The following is a 22,221-nucleotide window of genomic DNA, read 5'->3' as shown; positions in this document are numbered from 1 at the left end:
AACCGTCAAAGCTGTGCTCTGATGCTGGCCTTCCGGTGTGACCTGTGTTGGGTGATGTCCCCGGCATCAGCAAAGGCCTTGACACAGTATGGACTTCAGCGAGCACCTTGGATCAAACCCTAGAGGCTTGAAACTATGCGAAAAGTGGGTTATCCCAGCTTTCATGAGGCCTGTTTGGTCCTACTTTAGTTTCTATTCCAAATGTGGGAACAAACTTGCTTCTTAAAACCCTTCAGGTAACATAGGTTGTGTGTTGACTGGTGTTTATGTCAAGGCTAAGGACTGTGCAATGGCAACCCACTCCAGTACTCTTGCCTGGAAAATCCCATGCTACAGTCCATGGGGTCGCTAAGAGTCGGATAGGACTGAGCGACTTCACTTTCACTTTTCACTTTCACGCATTGGAGAAGAAAATGGCAACCCACTCCAGTGTTCTTGCCTGGAGAATCCCAGGGACGGGGGAGCCTGATGGGCTGCCGTCTATGGGGTTGCACAGAGTTGGACACGACTGAAGCGACTTAGCAGTAGCAGCAGCAAGGACTGTGCATGTGTTAGTTGCTAGTTGCTCAGTGCTCAGACTCTGTGACCTCATGGACAGCAGTCCTCCAGGCTCCTCTGTCCATGGGATTCTCTAGGCAAGAACACTGGAGTGGGTTGTCATTCCCTTCTCCAGGGGATCTTCCCAACCCAGGGATCAAACCAGGTCTCCCACATTGTAGGCAGAGTCTTTAACCTCTGAGCCATCAAGGAAGACCTTGCCTTAAGCTAATTTGGGACTGACAGGATTCTGCTAACTCCTTATATAAATATGGGATCTGCTCTTTGGCCTTCCAGGTCAGGGTCTTGGGTGGGACACCTGTAGCCTCCGTCTGCCTCTGAATTTTCTGAAATAAAGTTGCTTTTTGCTCTCATTTCAAGGTCCTCAGAGAGATAACCAATAACAAAGGCCATGTCTGGAAGCAATTTGGGTTGGGGGAAGGGTGCCTTGAGGTTTGTACAGTCCTTTTCTATTTGTTCAGAACTGGGCAGCCCCGCCTATCCACTTAGGGCTGTTTTGTATAACTGCCCCCAGAAATCTAACTTCAAGAAAAACAATTGGCTTGTAAAGCATTCCAGAGTCATTAAACAGATCAATGATCAAAATCTGAAATGACTATTGCTCACTAATGAAATCTTTCAAGAGGAACTGTAGTGCCAAGAACACTGAATGCCTGCCCCTGAGTCCCTAGCGAGTAGAAGGAATCAAGGCCCCTGTGACTGTTATGAGACCAGAAGCCGCAACAGCCTCCACCATGACGGGCAATGCTCACTCATATTCTTCAATTCCTGCAGCTCCTGCCTCTAATTCTCAGTTAGAATTAGGCGAGCACCGTGTCCAACCTTATTACCATCCACAATGCAAACTGACACTGAACCACCAACCAATAGGAGCCACAGAGCATCTCTAGCTTGCTGCTGTTGCCCACGGAGTACTAGCACCCTGTCTGGACTTTTTGTTTTGCCTCACCTCGTGGAATGTGGGGTCTTAGTTCTCCAATCAGGGATCCAATCCAAGCTGCCTGCACTGTGAAGCTCAGAGTCTTAACCACTGAACCACCAAAGAAGTCCCGTTTGGACTTTTACAGGAGAAATCAACTTCCGTTTTGTTCAAGCTGCTGTTGTTTGTTACCAGCCTGGGTTCTTGAACTCTTTAATCAACAGAAATTATTGAGAGGCCAGACAAGAAATTCAGGCAAGGCTTTACTGGAACTCATGATGTAGCACAAGGCAGTGAAGACAATTAACAGGTGCCTTTGCTGGCTCTCTAAGGGAGGACGGGTGAGCTGGTCCCTTAAGAGGGGGAGGGTAAGGGTGGATTGGTGGGTCTGGTTGGAAGGTTGGCTCAGGTGGTTTGCCCACCCTCTTCGTGGTGCTGTTTGCAGGGATCACATGCAGTACTCTGGTTTGGCTCCCGGCACCTCAGAAGTGGCAGCTGCAAAGGGCAGGAGAATGGGAGAGGGTTGGATTGGGAACTGGTTGGATGCAAATTGGTGTATATAGGATGGATAAACAACAAGGTCCTGCTGTATATCACAGGGAACTATATTCAATATCCTGAGGTAAGCCATAATGGAAAAGAATATGAAAAAGGATGTACATATTATGTATAACTGAGTCCCTTTCTGTGTATGGGTAATTAATACAACACTGTAATTCAACTATACTTCAATTAAAAAAAAGCGGGGGGTGGCGGGGGGAGCTGTGCTTCCTTGGTGGTTCAGCTGGTAAAGAATCTGCCTGCAATACAGGAGACCCAGATTCAATCCCTGGGGAGGGAAGATTCCCTGGAGAAGGGAATGGCTACACACTCCAGTATTCTTGCCTGGGAAATGCCATGGACAGAGGAGCCCGGTAGGCTACAATTCATGGAGTCACAGAGTCAGACACCACTGAGCAACTAACACTTTCACTTTCAATAAAAAATATATTTTAAAAAATTAACTAAATTTAAAAAAAGAAATGGCAGTTGTGTTTTGGCCGTTTTGTATCTTATAGTTCATAATTTGCCTGACTCCCCTGAAAATAACTGAATATAAAAATATTCAGTTATTTTTAGTCCCTCTTAGTTTCTTCGGAGAAGGCAATGGCACCTCACTCCAGTACTCTTGCCTGGAAAATCCCATGGATGGAGGAGCCTGGTAGGCTTCAGTCCATGGGGTCGCTGAGGGTTGGACACGACTGAGCGACTTCACTTTCACTTTTCACTTTCATGCATTGGAGAAGGAAATGGCAACCCACTCCAGTGTTCTTGCCTGGAGAATCCCAGGGACGGGGGAGCCTGGAGGGCTGCCATCTATGGGGTCGAACAGAGTCGGACACGACTAAAGCGACTTAGCAGCAGCAGCAGCATAGTTTCTTTGTATTCTGTTTCTCCAGGAGGAGGAGAGGAGACATTTGTCCAGGTAAAAGGACCGCAGTAAAGGGTCCCAGATTCTACCCTCAGTTTTGCCTCTGTGAGTAAAGCTCAAATTCTAGTATGATATATTTGAAAGTTGCTAATATAGTAGATCTTAAAAGTCCTGCAAGAAAAAAAAAAGAAAATTGTTATGCAGGTGATAAATGTTCACTAAACTTATTATGGTAATCATTGCACAAAATGTATATGTAATACACCTTAAACTTGTACAATGTTATATGCCAATTATATCTCAATAAAACTAGAGGGGGGAAAAGTTCTGGCAAGCCTGCTGCTGCTGCTGCTAAGTCGCTTCAGTCGTGTCCGACTCTGCGCTACCCCATAGATGGCAGCCCACCAGGCTCCCCCATCCCTGAGATTCTCCAGGCAATAACACTGGAGTGGGTTGCCATTTCCTTCTCCAATGCATGAAAGTAAAAAGTGAAAGTGAAGTCGTTCAGTCGTGTCCGACTCTTAGCGACCCCATGGACTGCAGCCCACCAGGCTCCTCCGTCCTTGGGATTTTCCAGGCAAGAGTACTGGAGTGGGGTGCCATTAGGAAAAAGCAAAAGAATTTAGTACAAAGTGCTGGCAGCTTAGCAAGTCTTCTGGGAGCCAGAAGGGAAGGCCCCAGGTGGCTTTCTCTTTACATCACTTTTCCTCTTCCTCTAAGCTTGTTTGCTCCATGGTCTTCCCACAGTTCAGCTTCCTCAGCTCCCCCCCTAAAACTCCACCTTGGGAATTTGTTTAACTGGCCCTATCTCACCTTCAACGTTACATGACCTTGGAGATCCACAACCCAAACCAACTAGCTACAGACTCTTGACTCTTGGCTCAAATTCTCAGTGGAGAGCTCTGGCCAGTGAATTCACTGCTTTTGAATTACGTGCTGGTTCAGTCACTTATAGGGTGGTAGGAAAACCTGCTCACTGGGGGTCATGTCGGGGAGCAGTTTCTCTGGGAACTAACTGACATGTCTCCCTGGGGTGAGAGAAGGGGCAGGTAACTCTAGTGAAGACAGCTTCACACAGATCTCACTGGCTCCTTTCCTTTCTGTAATAGCCCAGATCTCTTCCTGTGTGAACATCTCCTTTGAAAGGGATGTTATGGTCAGGTGGGCTGGGTGGGGTGAGACAGGGAGGGTAGATGACCAGGATAAGGATATGCTGGGGGAAATGAAGCCAAATGCCCAAGATCAAAGCTAGAGAAATAAAGAACCACTGCCAAGTCCAAAGGTCAGGAGCAGAGTGGAAAATCGGACGCAGAGCCAAGGTCAGGAGCCAGCAGAACTGGAAAAATGGAAACCATCCAGGAACAAGACCAGGCCTGGCAAGACGACTGCTGAGAATGAGCTGGCAGTAAGCCTAGCTTCACTGACTCTCAACCGAGGCTCACACACAGAAGAGTCATAGTGAAGACAGGGTCTGCTGGGTGTAAGTCATGTTACTAAAGGAGAAGAAGAAACCAGGGTTTCTTAACGCATGTCCAAAACCCCTTGTGTTGTACACAAGATTGTGTGCATGTGTACATGTTCTGAGGTTGTTAAAGGGAACAGCGCCCCCAAAGGGTTATTTTAAGGTTCGAAGCTGATCATCCAGCGAGGACAAGGACTCCCCTCAGTCTCGGCAAACGCCCCCAAGCAGCTGCAGGTCTCGGTCACCCTCCAAAGGGACAGAATCCCCCTGCCACTCGTGTCCCCAAGGGCTCACAAGCAGCGCCGCTGCCATCGTATTCCTTCGGGGAGGGCCAAGCCCCGGGTCTGAAAGAGGGTGACCTTAGTTAACAATGGAGGATGGACAGACTGGCAGAGGGACAGATTAAAACAGGGGGAGTGTGATTTGTGCCCCTCCGAGGAACTGCGGGTTCAGCTCAAATGGGAACACCGACCGGCTCAAAGACTGACACGAGGTTTACCCGCTTCTTCAAAATCGGTCTGGTTCATCCTACTGGGAAAACAAACGGATCCTTGCCTCTCTATTTTTGGGTACGAATGGAGTTCTGGGAAAAGGTACAGCGCCTGGACAAGCATTATGGCCTTTGTCCAACCTCCCTCAGTGCCTCAAAACCGCGCGCGCCCCCAAGAGCTAAAATTCGGACCAAGGAAGAGGAGTCTCCGCCCCTCTGTTAAGTCCACCTCCCCGCGGCGCCCCGCCCATCCGAGGGACCACGACGCGCCGGCGTGACGTGGCGCGCGAGTCTACGTCGGCGCGTGCTGAGCCCGGAAGGGGCGCGGGCCGGGCAAGGAGGTTTTCGCCGCCGCTTCCACGCCTCTGTCTCCATGGCGCTGTGGCGCGGCTCCGCGTACGCTGGCTTCCTGGCGCTCGCGGTGGGCTGCGTCTTCCTGCTGGAGCCGCAGCTGCCGGGGTCGGCCCTGCGCTCGCTGTGGAGTTCGCTGCAGCTGGGGCCCGCGCCCGCGCCCCCAGGAGTCGGCTCCCCTGAGGGCCGGTTGGCAGCCGCCTGGGACGCGCTCATCGTGCGGCCGGCCCGGCGTTGGCGCCGCGTGGCCGTGGGGTGAGTGTCTGCGGGGCTTGCCTCTCTGGGCAAGCAGGCAAGTGTCTGCAGGAGGTGCGGGCTCTCTGGGCCTCTGAGGGCCGCCTTGCCGGAGGTCAGACGGCGTGGAAACAGATTCCTAGAGGTCCCCCGGAGGGCCCTTGGTGCTGGTGTCCACGCTACCTGCCTGGCGAGAAGCGTCGCACGTCTGGGACGAGCCCCGTTCGTCACTGCTGCCGGGACTCAACCAGACTGCTTTTTCCTCTCGGCTGGCCCCTGCACCCTCCTCGTCTCGGTAGGACCAGCCCCTGCTGCTGCTGCTGCTAAGTCGCTTCAGTCGTGTCCGACTCTCTGCGACCCCATAGACGGCAGCCCACCAGGCTCCCCCGTCCCTAGGATTCTCCAGGCAAGAACACTGGAGTGGGTTGCCATTTCCTTCTCCAATGCACGAAAGTGAAAAGTGAAAGTGAAGTCGCTCAGTCATGTCCAACTCTTCGCGACCCCATGGACTGCAGCCTACCAGGCTCCTCCGCCCATGGGATTTTCCAGGCAAGAGTACTGGAGTGGAGTGCCATCGCCCGTAGAACCAGCCTAATAGCCTCTTGGAAATCCCGCTCAGCCTGACTCCGTAAAGTTCAAGTCGCTTTCATTCCAATCTCTGCTCTTCTGGCGGCTACTCCTTTGCAGTCAAAAATGCTTGGTCTTTCCATTTTAGTGGCACCCTCTTGCTTCTGAACTACTTGAAGGTGTAGTCGCTGTCTTTAGCTGCTGAATTTCTTTCTTTATGCCTTGTTTCCGCTTCCTTAATGCCATAGTCTGGAGACCACCATTCTACTGAAACTTCACTCTCAAAGCTTATCTAAGCCTTGTGGGTTTTCATAATCAGCTTCCACTTTTAGCCTTCACTGTCAGCTCTCTGCAGCCTTCCACACGTTAAGCATGCCTTCTTGAAACTCTTCTTCCCCAGATTTCAATGACATTGCAATTTTAGGATTCTCTCGAATCACAGTGCCTCCTTTCTTTATATTCTCCTCTCGCGTGTAAGTAAATTATTCCCTCTACAAATTTTAGTTCTTGTCTAAGTTCGACGTGAATATCTTGCCACAGAAGCAGATCTTCTACCAAGTACGCTACTAGTTCTGTGAGTATTGGGACCACAAATTGAAAGTGAAAGTGAAGTCGCTCAGTCGTGTCCGACTCTGCGATCCCATGGACTGTAGCCTACCAGGCTCCTTCCTCCCTGGGATTCTCCAGGCAAGAGTACTGGAGTGGGGTGCCATTTCTTTCTTTAGGGGATCTTCCCAACCCAGGGATCAAACCCGGGTCTCCCGCATTCCAGGCAGATGCTTTAACCTCTGAGCCAAGCAGAGTTATCATGAAGATTAAATTATCTTTGTTATTTAGCATAGTATCTGCTTTAAAGAGCAGACAGCTAATGTTAGGTAGTATGCTGCTGCTAAGTCGCTTCAGTCGTGTCCAACTCTGTGCAACCCCATAGACAGCACCCCACTAGGCTCCTCTGTCCTTGGGATTCTCCAGGCAAGAACACTGGAGTGGGTTGCCATTTCCTTCTCCAGTGCATGAAAGTGAAACGTGAAAGTGAAGTCGCTCAGTTGTGCCCGACTCTTAGCGACCCCATGGTGCAGCCTATCAGGCTCCTCTGTCCATGGGATTTTCCAGGCCAAGAGTACTGGAGTGGGGTGCCATTGCCTTCTCCGGTTAGGTAGTATATATATGTGTGTATATATATATGTGTGTATATATATATGTTAACATTTTTATTGTTTCTTCAGGTGTATCTTCTTTTAACTCTTCTTTCAAGTTCAGGCACTTTCACCTGTATCCTTATCAGCTTAATTGTCCTCCCTGCTTTTGTGAGTCTTCAGTCAATTCATGGGCTTTCCAGGTGGTGCCGTGGTAAAGAATCTGCCTATCAATGTAGGAGATGCAAGAGACATGGGTTCGATCCCTGGGTTGGGTAGATCCCCTGGAGCTATTCTTGCTTGGCAAATCCCATGGACAGAGGAACCTGGTGGGCTACAGTCCCTGGGGTTGCAAAGAGTCAGACATTCCTGAGCACACACTTTCAATAAATATTCATTAACTACATGGTATGCGGCAGGTCCATGCTAAGTTCTAAGAATCCAGGGATGAATGAAGCAAGGTCCCAGCCTCATTTTTTGGAAACAAATATATTCATTATTGTATTAGTTCACTCAGGCTGCCATAACAGAGGACCACAGACAAGGGGCTTAAACAGCAAAAATTTATTTTCTCGAAGTTCTCCAGGCTGATAATCCAAGAAGTCCTCTCTTTCAGACTTCTCGCTGTGTACTCGTGCGGCCGTTACTCCATTCTTGAGCACTTGTGGTGTGTCTTCCTCCTCTTAAACTGACGGTAGTCCTATTGGATAATGGCTGCATATATGTGTACTCAGGCACGTCTGACTCTCTGTGACCCCAGGGGCTGTAGCTCACCAGTCTCCTCTGTCCAGGCAAGAAGACTGACGCCATTTCCTGCTCCAAGGCATCTTCCCAACCCAGGGATCGAACCCTCAGCTCCTTTGTCTCCAGCGCTCGCAGGCAGTTTTTTTTTTTTTTTTTTTAAAACCACTGCACCACCTGGGAATCCTGCATAATGGCCTCATTTAACCTCAGTTACTTCCTTAAATAGTCCCTGTCTCCACATATGGTCACATTTGTGGTCAGGGCTTCAATATGAACGGGGGGGTGGGGGGGGGGGTGGGAGAGAGGGACACAATGCTGTCCATAACAATTTAAAAAAGTGCTTTCTTGTGTCCCAGAGAATAACTAGTAATTCTTCCCAGGATGAGGTTTCAAGAGAATCTCCATCTAGAAGCTGACAATCCATTTACTATTGCTACATCACACATTACCCCACAACTTAGCTTAAACCAATGGTCATTTTATTCCATGATTCTGAGGTTCAGTTGGGCTCGGCTAGGCGATTCTCGTTTGGGGTTCCGTGCAGTTTCAGGCAGATGATGGCTGGGCCTGGGATCATCTCAAGGTGTTGATTGTTGTCATCAGCTGTAACCTCAGTCGTGGTTTTACCTGAACACATGCAGGCGGTTTCTCTTTGTAATTGTTCAGCTTTCTCACCGCAGGATGACTGGATTAGGGGAAGGAATTCCCCAAGAGGACCAGGCAGTAGCATTAATGCCTTTTATGACCTGACCTTAAAAGCACACAGTGTCACCTCTCCCATAGGCTCAGGTCCAAATGGTTTTGAGGAGAGGGGACAGAGAACACACCTGGGAGGGAGGGGCGTCAGCGTCTCATTGTAAAATGAACACGTGGGACGGGGCATCCTGTGGCCACCTCGGAAAATATATTCTGCTACGGTGACGTGCATGGATCAGGCCCTGGAGAAAAAAAGAATTTATCCACAAGAACGCTGGGGAATCAGCCCACCTGGGAAGAGAGAACCAAATGTGAAAAGGTATTTGGCTTGTTTGGCAAGGTTGGTCCTGTGTTTAGGGCAAGGACTTTATGATAGATGTTGAGATGAATCTGAAGGGAGCCCTGTGTGTCAGTGTGGGTGATGGGAAAACCATGAAAGTTAATAAGCAGGTACGGTCCATGGAGTCGCAAAGAGCTGGACATGACTGAGCATGAATGGGCGTGCACACACACAATGATGCTAAGTTCTTTTCACAGACTTAACTGGAGGAATGGAAAATTTGAGCAGTGGTTCTGACCTATTTGACTGCTTCACATTATTTTTGTGGGTAACAGACTAATAAAGAGGAAAGTCTTGAGACCCTGACACTAGCTATGAAGCCATAGAGCTTTTTCTTGTTTGGCATTGGTGCTAAACAGGTGAGATTTGACAAGAGGCTAGATGTGGTAGAGTAAATAGAGGCAGTTGCAAATGACAAGTTCTTAGTATTGGGGATGTTATAACTTCATGTAGACAGATACAGATATTGTCAAGCTTTCCTGGTGGCTTAGTGGTAAAGAACCTGCCTGCAATGCAGGAGATGTGGGTTCAGTCCCTGGGGAAGGAAATGGCAGCTCACTCCAGTATACTTGCCTGGGAAATCCTATGGACAGAGGAGCCTGATGGGCTACAGTCCAGGGGTTGCACAAGAGTCAGACACAGCTTAGCATATATACTGACCTGCCCATGATCTCACAGCTGTCAAATGCCAGAGGTGCAGCTTAAACCTATTTGTGGCTCTAGGTGCCACATTGTTGCCATGAAGAGAGATTAAGAAAGGAACAAGTTTGTGGCAAAAAGGTAACCAGTTTGGTTTCAGAGGGAAGAAATGTACATTCCTGTAGGATTATAGAGGAAGCTGAGCCCTCAGCTGCTGACAGCTAGAGGCTGTAGTTGAGGAGCATGGTCGCAATTTGGAGACTCCTGCACCTAGGTTGAGGCCAGAGGCTAGACAGCATCACCCAGGAAGAGAACAAAAAGGGAAGGCAAATGGCAGGGGTGGGGGAGGGGTGGGCACTGCCATGTAAGGGCCTAATGGGAAAGGACCAGAGAAATAAAGGAGTGGTTTCAAGGAGATGGTCAATGGCAAGCCCACACCACGTTTTTCTAAAACGTATGCTGCCTCCTCTGCTTCAGAGTCGGGCCCTGGTCCTCAGACTCGTTGGGCGCCTGGTGAACCCTGGTTCTAGCACTCACTCTCTCTCACCTGGCTTCACTCCGACCTTTGAAACCTGCCTTGCTCTTCTTGGACCGTGTTCAGACTCTCCTAACTGGATCACCATTCCTGTTATGTCCAGACACAAGGTTAATCCCTTCTTCTACGTCTTTGCTCCTATGGCTTTCAATATCAGATAAATCTGGGTTTGAGTGTGGGCTTCTCCAGTCATGACCTTGAAATGTTAGTTAACCCCCAGCCTTACTTTTCTCAGCTGAAAGCAGTGATGACTGCTTCCCTATCTTAGAATGTTTTGCAGATCGGTGTGGTCTGTCTGAAAATGCCTGCCTTCTTCTCTGTCCAGAGCATCATCCAGGGTGTGGCCCAAGGACTGCTGATCCTGCCCTCTTGGGTTTCTCTTCTCTGTGGTTGTGTATCTTAGAGCGATTATGATTAGCTTTCATACTAGCTCAGGCATAGTGTGAAAGCTGAAAAGAACCTTAGGAAACGTTTTACAGGTGATAAAACAGAAGGGAGGTGATAAGAACCACCGTCCTTGTCTTTAAGGAATTTACAGACTAGAAGAAAGTATTCCTCTTTCCCACCCCAACCCGAAATCTCTGATAATATGCCTGGCAGCCCTGGCTCCCAGCGCCCTCTGCTAGTACAGCCACTTGTGTAGGCATTCAGCGTCTGTTACCTCATTTTACCTTCCAGTTCTTTTATCTGTGTCTGTGTTTTCTCAAAACTCACATTGTAATCTTTGATACATTTTTGTGAAATTCTACATAAGTGTCAAATGAACATAATTTTGTCTTCTGTTTTTTTTTGCTCCACCCTGACCACCCCCCTCCCATGGACGGAGGAGCCTGGTAGGCTGCAGTCCATGGGGTCACTAAGAGTCGGACACGATTAAGCAACTTCACTTTCACGCATTGGAGAAGGAAATGGCAACCCACTCCAGTGTTCTTGCCTGGAGAATCCCAGGGACGGGGGAGCCTGGGTGGGCTGCCGTCTATGGGGTCGCATAGAGTCAGACACGACTGAAGCAACTTAGCAGCAGCAGCAAACCACCCCCTCACACACACACACACACACACACACACACACTTCTTTTCCCTATAAGTAGCGTGCTTGTTTACATTTTAGTATGCTGTTGAATTGATGTAAGTGCAGAGAAAGATTCCTGTTCTGTTTGAAGCATTATAAAATATAACTAGAAAGCAGAGGTAAAAGTACTTTGTTTGGTATCTGGCACATAGTAGGGTACAATTATTTTATTTTAATAGCTACCAAGTAAATTTTTTCCTATGATTTTCCTCTTTAGTATTCATGGGATGATTAGGTGGGGGTTGGAAAATGTTCCTATGGTAGTTATATTGTTTAAACTCAAAATTAGTTCAGTTGGGTTTCGTCTTGTGCTGCAAAATGTGCTAAATAGTGTTCTTTTTGGTTTTGTTTTTTGTAACTGAAACTTCCTCCATTCTCATCTTTAAGAAATCAAACTACTTAAGTTCTCAGCAGAACTAGATATGGAAGTGATGTGTTTATTGATGTCTATTTTGAAGTTGTTATTTCTAAATATGGGTACATCCCTTGGTATCTGAACCTTTGCTATGCAGACTCAGGACCCAGATCCATTTAGATACATTTATTTGAGGTAGGACTACTTCATGGAAATAATGTCCCACACTATCCAGACGTCTACTGTCTGAACATTGGGAGCCCCTGGAGTCCGAGAGCCAGGGATACCTGTATCCCTTTTAAGCTTCTCCCTTCAGACATCCAGTGTGGTGTCCAGTAGAAAGAAAGGACACTCATGTGAGGTGGCACTGAGACCAGTTTACAAGGTGCGTTGGTTCGTATCCTGTAAGCTGTGAAAGGAATGTCTTACGTGAGTAAGAACCTGCCACGTGCGTGTCAGTGTGTGTTATGTGCTTTGTATGAAAGGTGGACTCACTCTTAGGCTATGCTTTCCCAGTTGACCAGAGTAATTATGTATGTTTGACTTCAAAAGAGTAAGACCATTTGAGTATTTAAATGCTGTGTGGTAGGCAAAAACCTTTTCAAAAATGTGGGATTCATAGGAGAAGAGTTAATAATAGAATCTTAATGAGAATGTAGTCAGTTTTGTGTTGTGAAGAGGGCTGTGTCTCTTCCAGCCCTTGTAAACCTCCCTTGAGTGATGTAAATAATATCTACCCCACATGAGGACCTTTTAAGAATTATTTGTTCAGTTCTAAAAGTAATGTATGCTTATCAACATTAAAAATACATCTGATGAAAAATAAAATTCCTCTCCCTTACTGCAGTCTCTTTCCTCATCTTTAGAGCTGGCCACCATTAACGATTTGGTGATCAAGAGATTTTTAAAGGAGACTACAAGGGAGACATTGTAGTTGTATATTACACACCAGAATCCAATCCATTGGGCCTTCTTGATTGATGAATTTACCTTCTGATTTCATGAAAAGTGAAAATGAAGTCACTCCGTTGTGTCCGACTCTTTGTAACTCCATGGACTGTAGCCTGTCAGGCTCCTCCGTCCGTGGGATTTTCCAGGCAAGAATACTGGAGTGGGGTGCCTTTTCCTTCTCCAGGGTATCTTCCCAACCCAGACTCTTTACCATCTGAGCTACCAGGGAAGCACACAACTTCTGGCTTCATAAATACTTGGAACTAACGTGGAAGGGCAGCCACCCTTGTCGCCCAAGGCTGTTTCATTTGGTCATCCAACCCCACTGGCAGGGATGGCAGAGGCAGGAATAAAGGTGCCCGGGGACCTCACCTACCTGCCCAAAGTATTTGGAACTTCTTTTTTAAGAAATGGCTTTTGGAAAACACACACACAAAACAGTGAAAATGTAAGCCACAACTTCGGCATGTGTGCATGGGAGAGGTGGGGCCAGACAACCTTATGTGTATTTTATAAATCTGTAAGCATTAACCAGGTGACACCACACTGACTTCTTACTAGTCTTTAAAGTTCATGATGAACACCTGCCAAGTGTTGAGTTGTTACAAGGCTGCAGGTGCGCTTAAGTCTTTAAGCCATCACTCAGCTCTCAGTTTCACCCGGAAGTAGTCAGTGTATTTTACCACCATCCTCAGCTGTCTTTTGAGGGAAGGTGGCTTTCGACCAAAACTTTTACTTTGCTTACTCTGTAGCAAGCAGTGTTCTTAAACATGTATTATCTTATTTAATCTTCACAACAGCCCTATGAGTTAAATACTCATATTACATGATTTTAGAGAGGAGGAAACTGAAGACAAATTGAAGTGACTTGCCCAGGTCACACAGCCAGGGTGAATCCAGTCGGGCTTTGCCATCATTTTCTCAGAAATGGTGTATTTGTGTTACGATGCTTCGTTCTGAAATGCTGAACACCTGTCTTCTCTCTTTGTAATGAGGGTAAAAGTTTATCAAGCTATTGCCGGGATAGACATACATATCCAGATAAAGTAATCCTCCTTCCACCATATACTATTTGCTTTCCAGGTAGGGTTTCAGATCCACTACCTCTGTTTCCCTGTTTGAACACAGGCCTCTGAAACATTTCCCTGTTGTTAAATGCAAAGCTGTTGCCCCAGTGCTTCTGTTTGTCTCACACCATCTCTTCCTTCCTTCCTTCCAGCGTCAATGCCTGTGTAGACGTAGTGCTGTCAGGGGTGAAGCTCTTGCAGGCCCTTGGCTTGAGTCCTGGGAATGGGAAAGATCACAGCGAGCTGCATTCGAGGAATGATCTAGAAGAAGCCTTCGTTCACTTCATGGGGAAAGGAGCAGCTGCTGAACGCTTCTTCAGTGATAAGGAAACTTTCCATGACATTGCCCAGGTTGCATCAGAGTTCCCAGAAGCCCAGGTCTGTCTACCAGTGGTAAATTCAGATAGGGTGGGAAAAGATACTTTGTTTGTATGGTTTCTAGAAGCAACCAAGCAACTCTTCTCCAGTTCACCCATAGAGGGTGATTGTTGGCAATACAATTCTGTAGTGTTTTTCTCTTTTTGGAAAAATGTGTACCTGACCTTCCTTTAACTCCGCTGTTGCTAGTCATTTCACTTCAGCCAACGTTAATGAGGCATACTTACTAAAATTTTAGCCCTGAGTTATCCATGAAATTGCTCTTTTTTCATGTTACTCAGGTTTAAAGTAGGAAAATGTCTACTCCAGAGTTGTCTGGGTACTGCTTGGCTGATACCTTGCAGTAATATTAATATGGCTCAGTTCTTCCTAAACCAAAAAAGGCCAAACCCACAGAGAAATAGTGGCAGCGTCACCCCTCCTTTCCCATACTGTGACAGTCAAAAATGTCTCCCAGCACGTCAGATGTTTCCAGGTCAGGGAGAGAAGGGATGCAAAATCACCCTGATTGAGAACCTCTGGTCTAGTTTGGTGGCTCTCTGACCTGAATGTGCATCAGAGTCATGTGGAAGGTATTGAAACAGACTCCTGGGCCCCCCTTCCAGAGTTCTGATTAGTACTCGTGGGGTGGTCCCAAGAATTTACCCTTACAGCAAGTTTCCTGGTTATGTTGATGCTATTCTGAACACCTTGTTCTGAGACCCATTCGTCTACAGGGTGAAGACTGTCAGAGATAGAACTTAGGAGTCTCCACACCCACCGGGTGATCACAAACAAGGCTCTGGAGCCTGCATGGTCCAGACACTTCCTCAAGGCTCACACACCTCTTAAGGGCAGGATTTTGTTGTTTAAGCATCTCTTTTATGCCCACTGCATCTCATGAGCATCTCATCCCCAGTTTTTACCTAAAATCTTCTCTTACCCATCACCCCGGTCTGGATGTACTTCTCACTTGGGGAGCTCTTCAAGTTTTTTTTATTCTTTGGAAGCCACCCATTTGAACATTAGCAGTGGGCACAGGTATTTCCCAGCTGAGTTTCTCAAGGAGACAGCAAGCTGTTAAAACCTCACTTAGTCATTTTGATAGCTGAATTTGGTAGTGAGATTCTGATTTTTTTTTTTTTTTTTTTTTTGCTTTCTGTACATGCAGCATGGCTTGTGGGATCTCAGTTCCCCAGTGGAATCCTAATCACTGGACTACCAGGGAACTCCCAAGATTCTATCTTTTATGAAATAGTCTTGAAAGTTCTAACAAGATGGCAAATCTCCTGCTTAAAAGTCTTTAAGATTGTAGTATCTAAAATACCAATTTGCTTTCTGTTTAGTCTCTTTGGCCTTTTGTTTCGTAATGCAGACATTTTTTCTACAGAAATTTTATCTATCTTTTACATCATCAAAATTATTTCTTAACATTGTAAAACCTAAAATGTGTTATTTATCTTCCACTAGTGTAACACTTCATTTGGTACTTTGTCAAACTCCCTTAAACTATAAGGCAGATGGACTGATAAACAGCAGTTAATAATAACTATTAAATGAAAACTCTAAAATCCATTACATGGAATCTTAATGTTTCCCTGGAATTTCTAGTAAATTCTTCTAACCATCAGAGTTAAATGGCCTTTAAACATGTTAAAAGGCCAGATTTCAGCCTGTGTATCACAGCGTTTCAAATTTATCTATAGAAAGCCATCACTGTCCCGTCTGAGCCCAGTGATACGTCAGCACAAAACTTGGACTAAAAGTGTTGTTGAGCATCTAGAATTGAGTTGTTTAGTCTGTGCCTCTTCATGGGGCTAGGGACTAGAGAGGTAAGCTGATAGCATTCAGTCCTCCCAGACAGGGCTGTTGATGCATTTTCTCAGCTTACATAATAGAGCATCAGAGCTTTATTTCCTGTTTGTCAGGTTTCCAGAGCATGTGAATCCATCCTTAGAACAAAGGAATACTAGAATTCTCTGCTCTTCTCCTTCAGTCCTCAGCTGAGAGATGGGGTGTGTCATCTTTTAGAACCCATTACCTTTCCTGATGCATCAGTGTGTGTTTCTTCCTTTCTCAAAATCTAGCAGCAGTTACTGAGCACTTACTGTAAGAAGACAGTCCTTGCCCTGAAGGAGCTAGACATGTCCCCAAATGACACTAGCTCACGAGGACAAGGGCTGTAGTGGAGGTCTGTTCTGAGTCTAGAGGTGGCAAGAAGCAAAGGATCCGTAATCCTCTCTAGAAGGAGGATTGTGGAGATGGAGGTGACCATAGGAAAAGGGCAACAGAAAGCAGTACAGAAGAGGTGACGTTACAGCTGATATTTGAAAAGTGATCCTTGACCAGTGAATGAGAAAGGGGAGGCATCCTAGTCAAAGCAGCAGCATGTGCTTAAAGGCATAGACACAGAGAGGAAGGCTTGGAGAGCTATAGACAGGTAGAAGCGGAAAGGAAAGCAGGGGACAGATAAAGACCCATGTACTTCACTTAAGAGTTGGATTTTAAAACTGATTCAAGAAGATACATGTATCCCAGTGTTCACAGCAGCATTATTGATAGTTGCCAGGATAAGGAAGCAGCCTTAAGTGTCCATCAACAGATAAAGATGTGTGTGTGCACGTGCATGCATGTAATAGAATATTACTCAGCCCTGAAAAAGAATGAGATTTTGCCATTGTAGCAACATGAATGGACTTGGAGGGGATTGTGCTTAGTGAAATAAAGTCCGAGAAAGACAAATACTATATGTTATCACTTAGATATGGGGAGTCTAAAAAATACAACAAACTAGTGAATATAGCAAAAAAGAAACAGATTCACAGATAAAGAGAACAAACTAGTGGTTATCAGTGAGGAGAGGAAAAGGGGGAAGGGGCAATACAGGGGTAGGGGATTAAGAGGTACAAACTGTCAGGTATAAAATAAGCTACGGGGATATATTGTACAATATGGGGAATATAGAAAATATAATAACTATAAATGGGATATAACTTTGAAAAGATGTGGATCACTACATTGTACCATTGTAACTTGTATATCAAATATATATCAGGAAAAAAAATTGAGAGTTTTAGATCATTGTAGTATCGAATGATTTTCAGGAGGAGACTGACATAGTCATACACTCATTTTAGAAGGATCACAGTGCAGAAGATAAAGTCTGTCCATACTTGTATTTCCTTTTGTTTCATTTATCTGTTCTGGCTGCCTGGAAGCTCAAAGCCAAGGTTGATCTCCAGTTAAGGCAATTATACTGTTTTCCAAAGGTAGCAATTTGGTTTTTTTTTCACCTTTCCTTATAACTCATTGTCTCCTCATCTGTGGAGTTAATGTTTTTATTAACCCCATCTGTGTGTACTTGTTGTAAAGTCACCTCAAATTTTTTTGGGGGGGAAATGGAGTATAATTAAATAAATCAAAACATTATTAAGCTTGAGTAGCATAGTTATGTTAAAAAACTGCCTAATAACCTTGAACTGTCTTACAGCACTATGTAGGAGGAAATGCAGCTTTAATTGGACAGAAGTTTGCAGCCAACTCAGATTTAAAGGTAAGTCAGATTCCCAGATTAAAACCTATGTCCTTCACTAGTATTTCAGTAATTTTAGAGGCAATACTGAGTACCTGCCCATTCCTTAATTCAATTTGCTTGGGATTCTTGTTAGGAATAGAGTCATCGAAGGAGAGGAGCGGTAGCTAATGATTCCTGAGTGTTTACTGCATGTCTAATGTTGTCTCCAGTGTGTGACGTAGATTACCTCATTTAATTCCTTTAATAACCTATAAGGTCATAGGTACTGTTGTTGGTACTGTTATTGTCATGCTTTCTATGTGAAGCTTGAGGCATAGAGAAGTTTACAGCTAGAACAATTGTATTAAACAAATAGAACAGTTGTAACCTCAGACCCCAGAGTCCATGTCCTCGAGTACCTTACCATGTAGTCATTAAGAGCGTGTGGGCTCTGGAGTCAGTGCCTGAGGCTGGGGACTGTGCAGTGATGAGAGAAGACTTAGTTGGCTGATTCTTGAGGCTGGATCCGGAGTGTTAAAAACAAAGGCCACTGGATGGGGGTTGTTAGGGTCGTGTCTTCAAGTCTTAAACCATTTGGTTTAAGTAGAATTAAAATTACTGCTATTTTCAAAATAGCTTCTGAGTAAGAAGTTCTTTTGCTGGAAGTGGAATAGGTCCAAGAGGGAAAGCCAACAAGGAGGTTATTGCTGTTGTCTTATAAAAGCAATCATTTTACAGAAGACCACAGCACTAGCCTCCTTGCTGACTCCGGCTCGAGTAGCCAGAAGAAGAGAAGCATGTCTGTCTAAAGCCTAGGGGAATCACTTGGTGATAGGCCATATGTAGGGACAAAGAAGGTGAGTTTAACGGAGACGGTTCTGGAGTAAATGAACTTGAGAAGTGCAGAATAGATGTGACTGCTGACGATGGAGAGAGGGAACCATCAACAGTTCTTAGGGGTGCAGAATCAAAAGTGCAGAGACGGACCCAGAAACACAGACAAATGATCAACAGTGTGAGGGGACAAAATTCATATGGACCCACAGTGTACACCAAGGGATGGATGTGCTTAGATATAGAGAGCATATTAAAGTGTGGACATTCACATTTTTATAAGGATTAAAATTTTAATAAAAGATTACAGTGGGAAATTTTTTTAAGAGTCATTATCTTTATAGATAGTAATAAACTCCCAAACAAAGAATATTAGAAATTCCAGAGCTGGTCTTTAGAAGTATTGCCAGCTAATGGATGAAAGAGAAGATCAATCATAAGCTCAATGGAAAGAACCCAGGCCCTTTGCATCAGAATCCTGGGCATTTGGGCCCTGAAAAGAACACCCTCTTGACCCTGAGAAGTAATTTAATTCTGTCCCTGGAAGTTCTAGGTTAGATGTTCCTTTGAGTATTTCCTCCTCTGAGACCAGTATTTGCTCTTGGTCACTAGGGAATCTGGGCCTGAGACCAGTCCAATTGGAAAGTATTCTGGTATGAAAAAGGGGAAGGAAAAAAAAAAAAAGAGCCTGACCTTAATAAAAGATTGAGGGGAAGAAAAGGGTATCTGTTACTCCTTCATCAGATTGTTATGATCTTCACAATAATCTGATGGGTTTAGGTATTACCATCCTTTTAAAGAAAGGAGGTCCAGAGAGGTTAAGTAATGTGCCCAGGGTCACCCAGCTGATGCTGGGTGATAAATTAATAAAGCCAGGATTCAAACACCAGGCTCTGCCTTGACCTCACCACCCTATACTGCTGTCTCAGATTCAATTTAACTTGTTGAAATGCCTCTCAACATAACCAAGTGATCATCTAAAAACAACCACAGATTAGGGAGAAGGAAATGGCAACCCACTCCAGTATTCTTGCCTAGAGAATTCCGTGGACAGAGGAGCCTGGTGGGCTGCTGTCCATCGGGTTACACAGAGTCAGACATGACTGAAGCGACTTAGCATGCATGCATGCAGTGGAGAAGGAAATGGCAACCCACTCCAGTATTCTTGCCTGGAGAATCTCAGGGACAGAGGAGCCTGGTGGTGTGCAGACTACCGGGTTGCACAGTCAGACACGACTGAAGTGACTTAGCAGCAGCAGCAGCAGCAGCATTTTCCATAGGTAATAATAATCATTAACATTTTCATAGTTCTTACTGTTTCCCAGGCACTGTCGTAAGTGCTTTACTTTATATTAACCTATTTGATCCTCAAAAAGCCCTTGAGGGAAGTCTATTATTATCCGCATTTTGTAGATAGGAAAAATGAGGCGTGAAGAAGTTAAAACTGTTCAAGGTCACATACCTAGTAAGGAGTGGAGCTGGAATTTGAACCCAAGCCGTCTAGCTCCAGAGTCCATGTTGTTTCCAAGCAAACTATGTTGTGTCTCAGAAATAGACCCTGGTGGATATAATAAAGGCAGATGTTATGGAATGGTGAAATAGAAGCCAGATAGCAGAAGAGAACAGTGTCTTAACGAAACATATTTTGGAATTTAGCCAAGAAGGAGATGTTGGATCTTGTCAGATGCTGCTTCTGCATCTGTTGGATGATTGTGTGGTTTTTGCTTTTTACTTTGGTAAATGGTAATTACCCTGATTTTTCAAATGTCAAACGAACCATGTATCCCAGAATAAACCTCACTTGCTTCTGATGTATTACCCTTTTTATATATTATTGGATTCAGTTTACTTACATTTTGTTTAAAATTTTTACATCAATTTCCCTGGGGGATATTGATCTGTATTTTTCTTTTCTCATATGTCTGTCTGATTTTAATATGGGTAATACTGACCTAATAGAATGAATTGGGGAGTATTTTGATTTTTTTTTTAAAGTGTTTGTGTAGAACTCACCAGTGAAGCCCTCCAGGCATAAAGTTTTTCTGCTGTTTGGTTGGTTTTTAGTGTTTTATTTTGCCATTTCACTTTGTTGTTTTTTGGGGAGGGGGGGTTAAAAAATTTTATTGGAGTATAGTTTATTTGCAGTGTGGTGTTAGTTTCAGGTGTACGACAAAGTATATCAGTTACACATATATTTACTATTTTTTTGAATTCTTTTCCCATGTAGAGGCCTGAAGTTTTTGATGTGGGAAGGTGTTTAATGATTTGATAAAAGGAAATTCAGATTATCTGCTTCTTGAGTGTGCTTTGGTAGTTTTGTCTTTCAGGAAATGTGTCCATTTCATCTAAATTGTTGAATTTATTGACTTGAAGTTAATCATAATGTTCTTTTACTCCTTTAAGTCTGTGGAATGTGTAGTGATGTTCTGTCTTTCCTGAAACTGGTAATTTATATCTTTTTCTTTTTCCTTTTCCTTGATAAGATTGGCTATTGGTTTATCAATTTTATTGATCTTTCCAATAAATAAAGAGCTTTCAGTTTCATTGATTTTTTTTCTTTTTTTTCTTTTCTATTTCATTGGTTTCTATTTGTTTTTAATTGAACTTTCATTTTTTAGTTTCTTAAAGTCGTGGCTAAGGTCACTGATTTGAGAACTTCCTTTGTTTTCTGATGCAGGGTGTTTAGTGCTGTAAACGTCCCCTTAAGTGCTGTTTTAGCTCTATCCCCCAGATTTTGATTCTTTGTTTTTATTTTCATTCAATCCAGATGCTTTCTGATTTCCCTTTGATTTCTTGAGATGAGGTATTTAATAGCCTATCTTGTGGAATACTTAGAAGTGGTGTTTAGTTTCTAAATATTGAGAGGGTTTCACATATCTTTGTATTATTGATTTCTATTTTAATGCCGTTGTGATCAGAGAACACGCTTTTCTGACTCCTGTTAAATTTATGGAGACTTATGACCGTGCGGATAGTGTGCCTTGGTGAGCCCTTGGGTAGAGTGTTCCATCAGTGTCAGTTAGGCCGAGTCGATTGATTTCAAGTCTCCTGTAGTCTTCTGATTTTCAGTCTACTTGATTTATCTACTATTGAGAGAGAGAGATTGGCATCTCCCACAATAATTATGGACTTGTCTGTTTCCCTTGAAGTTCTGTGACTTTTTGGTTCATGTGTTTTTCAGCCTCTTTTTAGATGCATAACTGTAGAATTGTTTCATCCCTTTATGGACTGACTTTTTTTTTTTTTATCATTACCAGGGATAAAGAAAATAATTTCATAATATTCTTTGCTCTGTAATCAATTTTGATTAAAATAGCCTTTCCAGTTTCGATTAGTGTCATCGTGATGTATCTTTTCCCGTTCATCTGCTTTTAACCTGTTTGTATCTGTATATTTAGAATGTGTTTCTTGTAAGGCAGCGTACAGTTGAGGCTGGATTTGTAGCGCACTCTGACATTCCTTATCTTTTTTTCTGGCTGCACTAGGCCTTTGTGGCTGTGCTCGGGCCTTCTCTAGTTGCTGCGGGGAGGGACTGCTCTCCTGTGGTGCCCAGGCTTCTCTTGTTGCAGAGCAAGGGCTCCAGGGGCGCGGGCTCATTAGTTGTGGTGCACAGGCTTAGTGGTCCCTCAGCATGGGGGATCTCCCACCAGGGATCAAACCCACGTCCTCTGCATTGGCAGGCAGAGTCCTAACCACTGGACCATCAGGGAAGGCCTTCCTGCCTTTTAATTGGGGCATTTAGACCATTTTCATTTAGTGTCGTTGTTGTATCAGGTTAAATTTAAGTCTCACAGCTTGCTTCTTGTTTTCTTCCTGGTTGATTTAGGATTACTGATGTACATTTTTAGGTTATCACAGTCTGCTTTGAAGTGATATTATTAAACCACCAGATAGAGTTTAAGAACTTTACAGTAGTGTGCCTTCATTTTTCCCCTCCAGTCTCTATACTGTTGTCGGCATATATGTTACTTCAAGACAGACTATTCGTCT

General features: G+C 44.7%; 1 protein-coding gene across 2 annotated transcripts in view; it reads left to right on the top strand.

Moving 5' to 3' along the window:
• Positions 1-5,132: 5,132 nt before the first annotated feature.
• Positions 5,133-22,221, top strand: part of ADPGK (ADP dependent glucokinase) — a 32,648-nt gene continuing 15,559 nt past the window's right edge. For both annotated transcript variants that reach the window (XM_027553158.1, XM_027553157.1), the window contains exons 1-3: positions 5,133-5,446; positions 13,679-13,904; positions 17,374-17,436. In XM_027553158.1, the coding sequence (XP_027408959.1) occupies positions 5,214-5,446; positions 13,679-13,904; positions 17,374-17,436 (522 nt within the window). In that variant the 5' untranslated portion in view covers positions 5,133-5,213. The remainder of the gene's footprint in view (positions 5,447-13,678; positions 13,905-17,373; positions 17,437-22,221) is intronic.

The sequence above is a fragment of the Bos indicus x Bos taurus genome, chromosome 10, assembly GCF_003369695.1.
Source record: "Bos indicus x Bos taurus breed Angus x Brahman F1 hybrid chromosome 10, Bos_hybrid_MaternalHap_v2.0, whole genome shotgun sequence".
NCBI lineage: Eukaryota > Metazoa > Chordata > Mammalia > Artiodactyla > Bovidae > Bos > Bos indicus x Bos taurus.
This window is presented reverse-complemented; position numbering and strand designations above follow the sequence as displayed.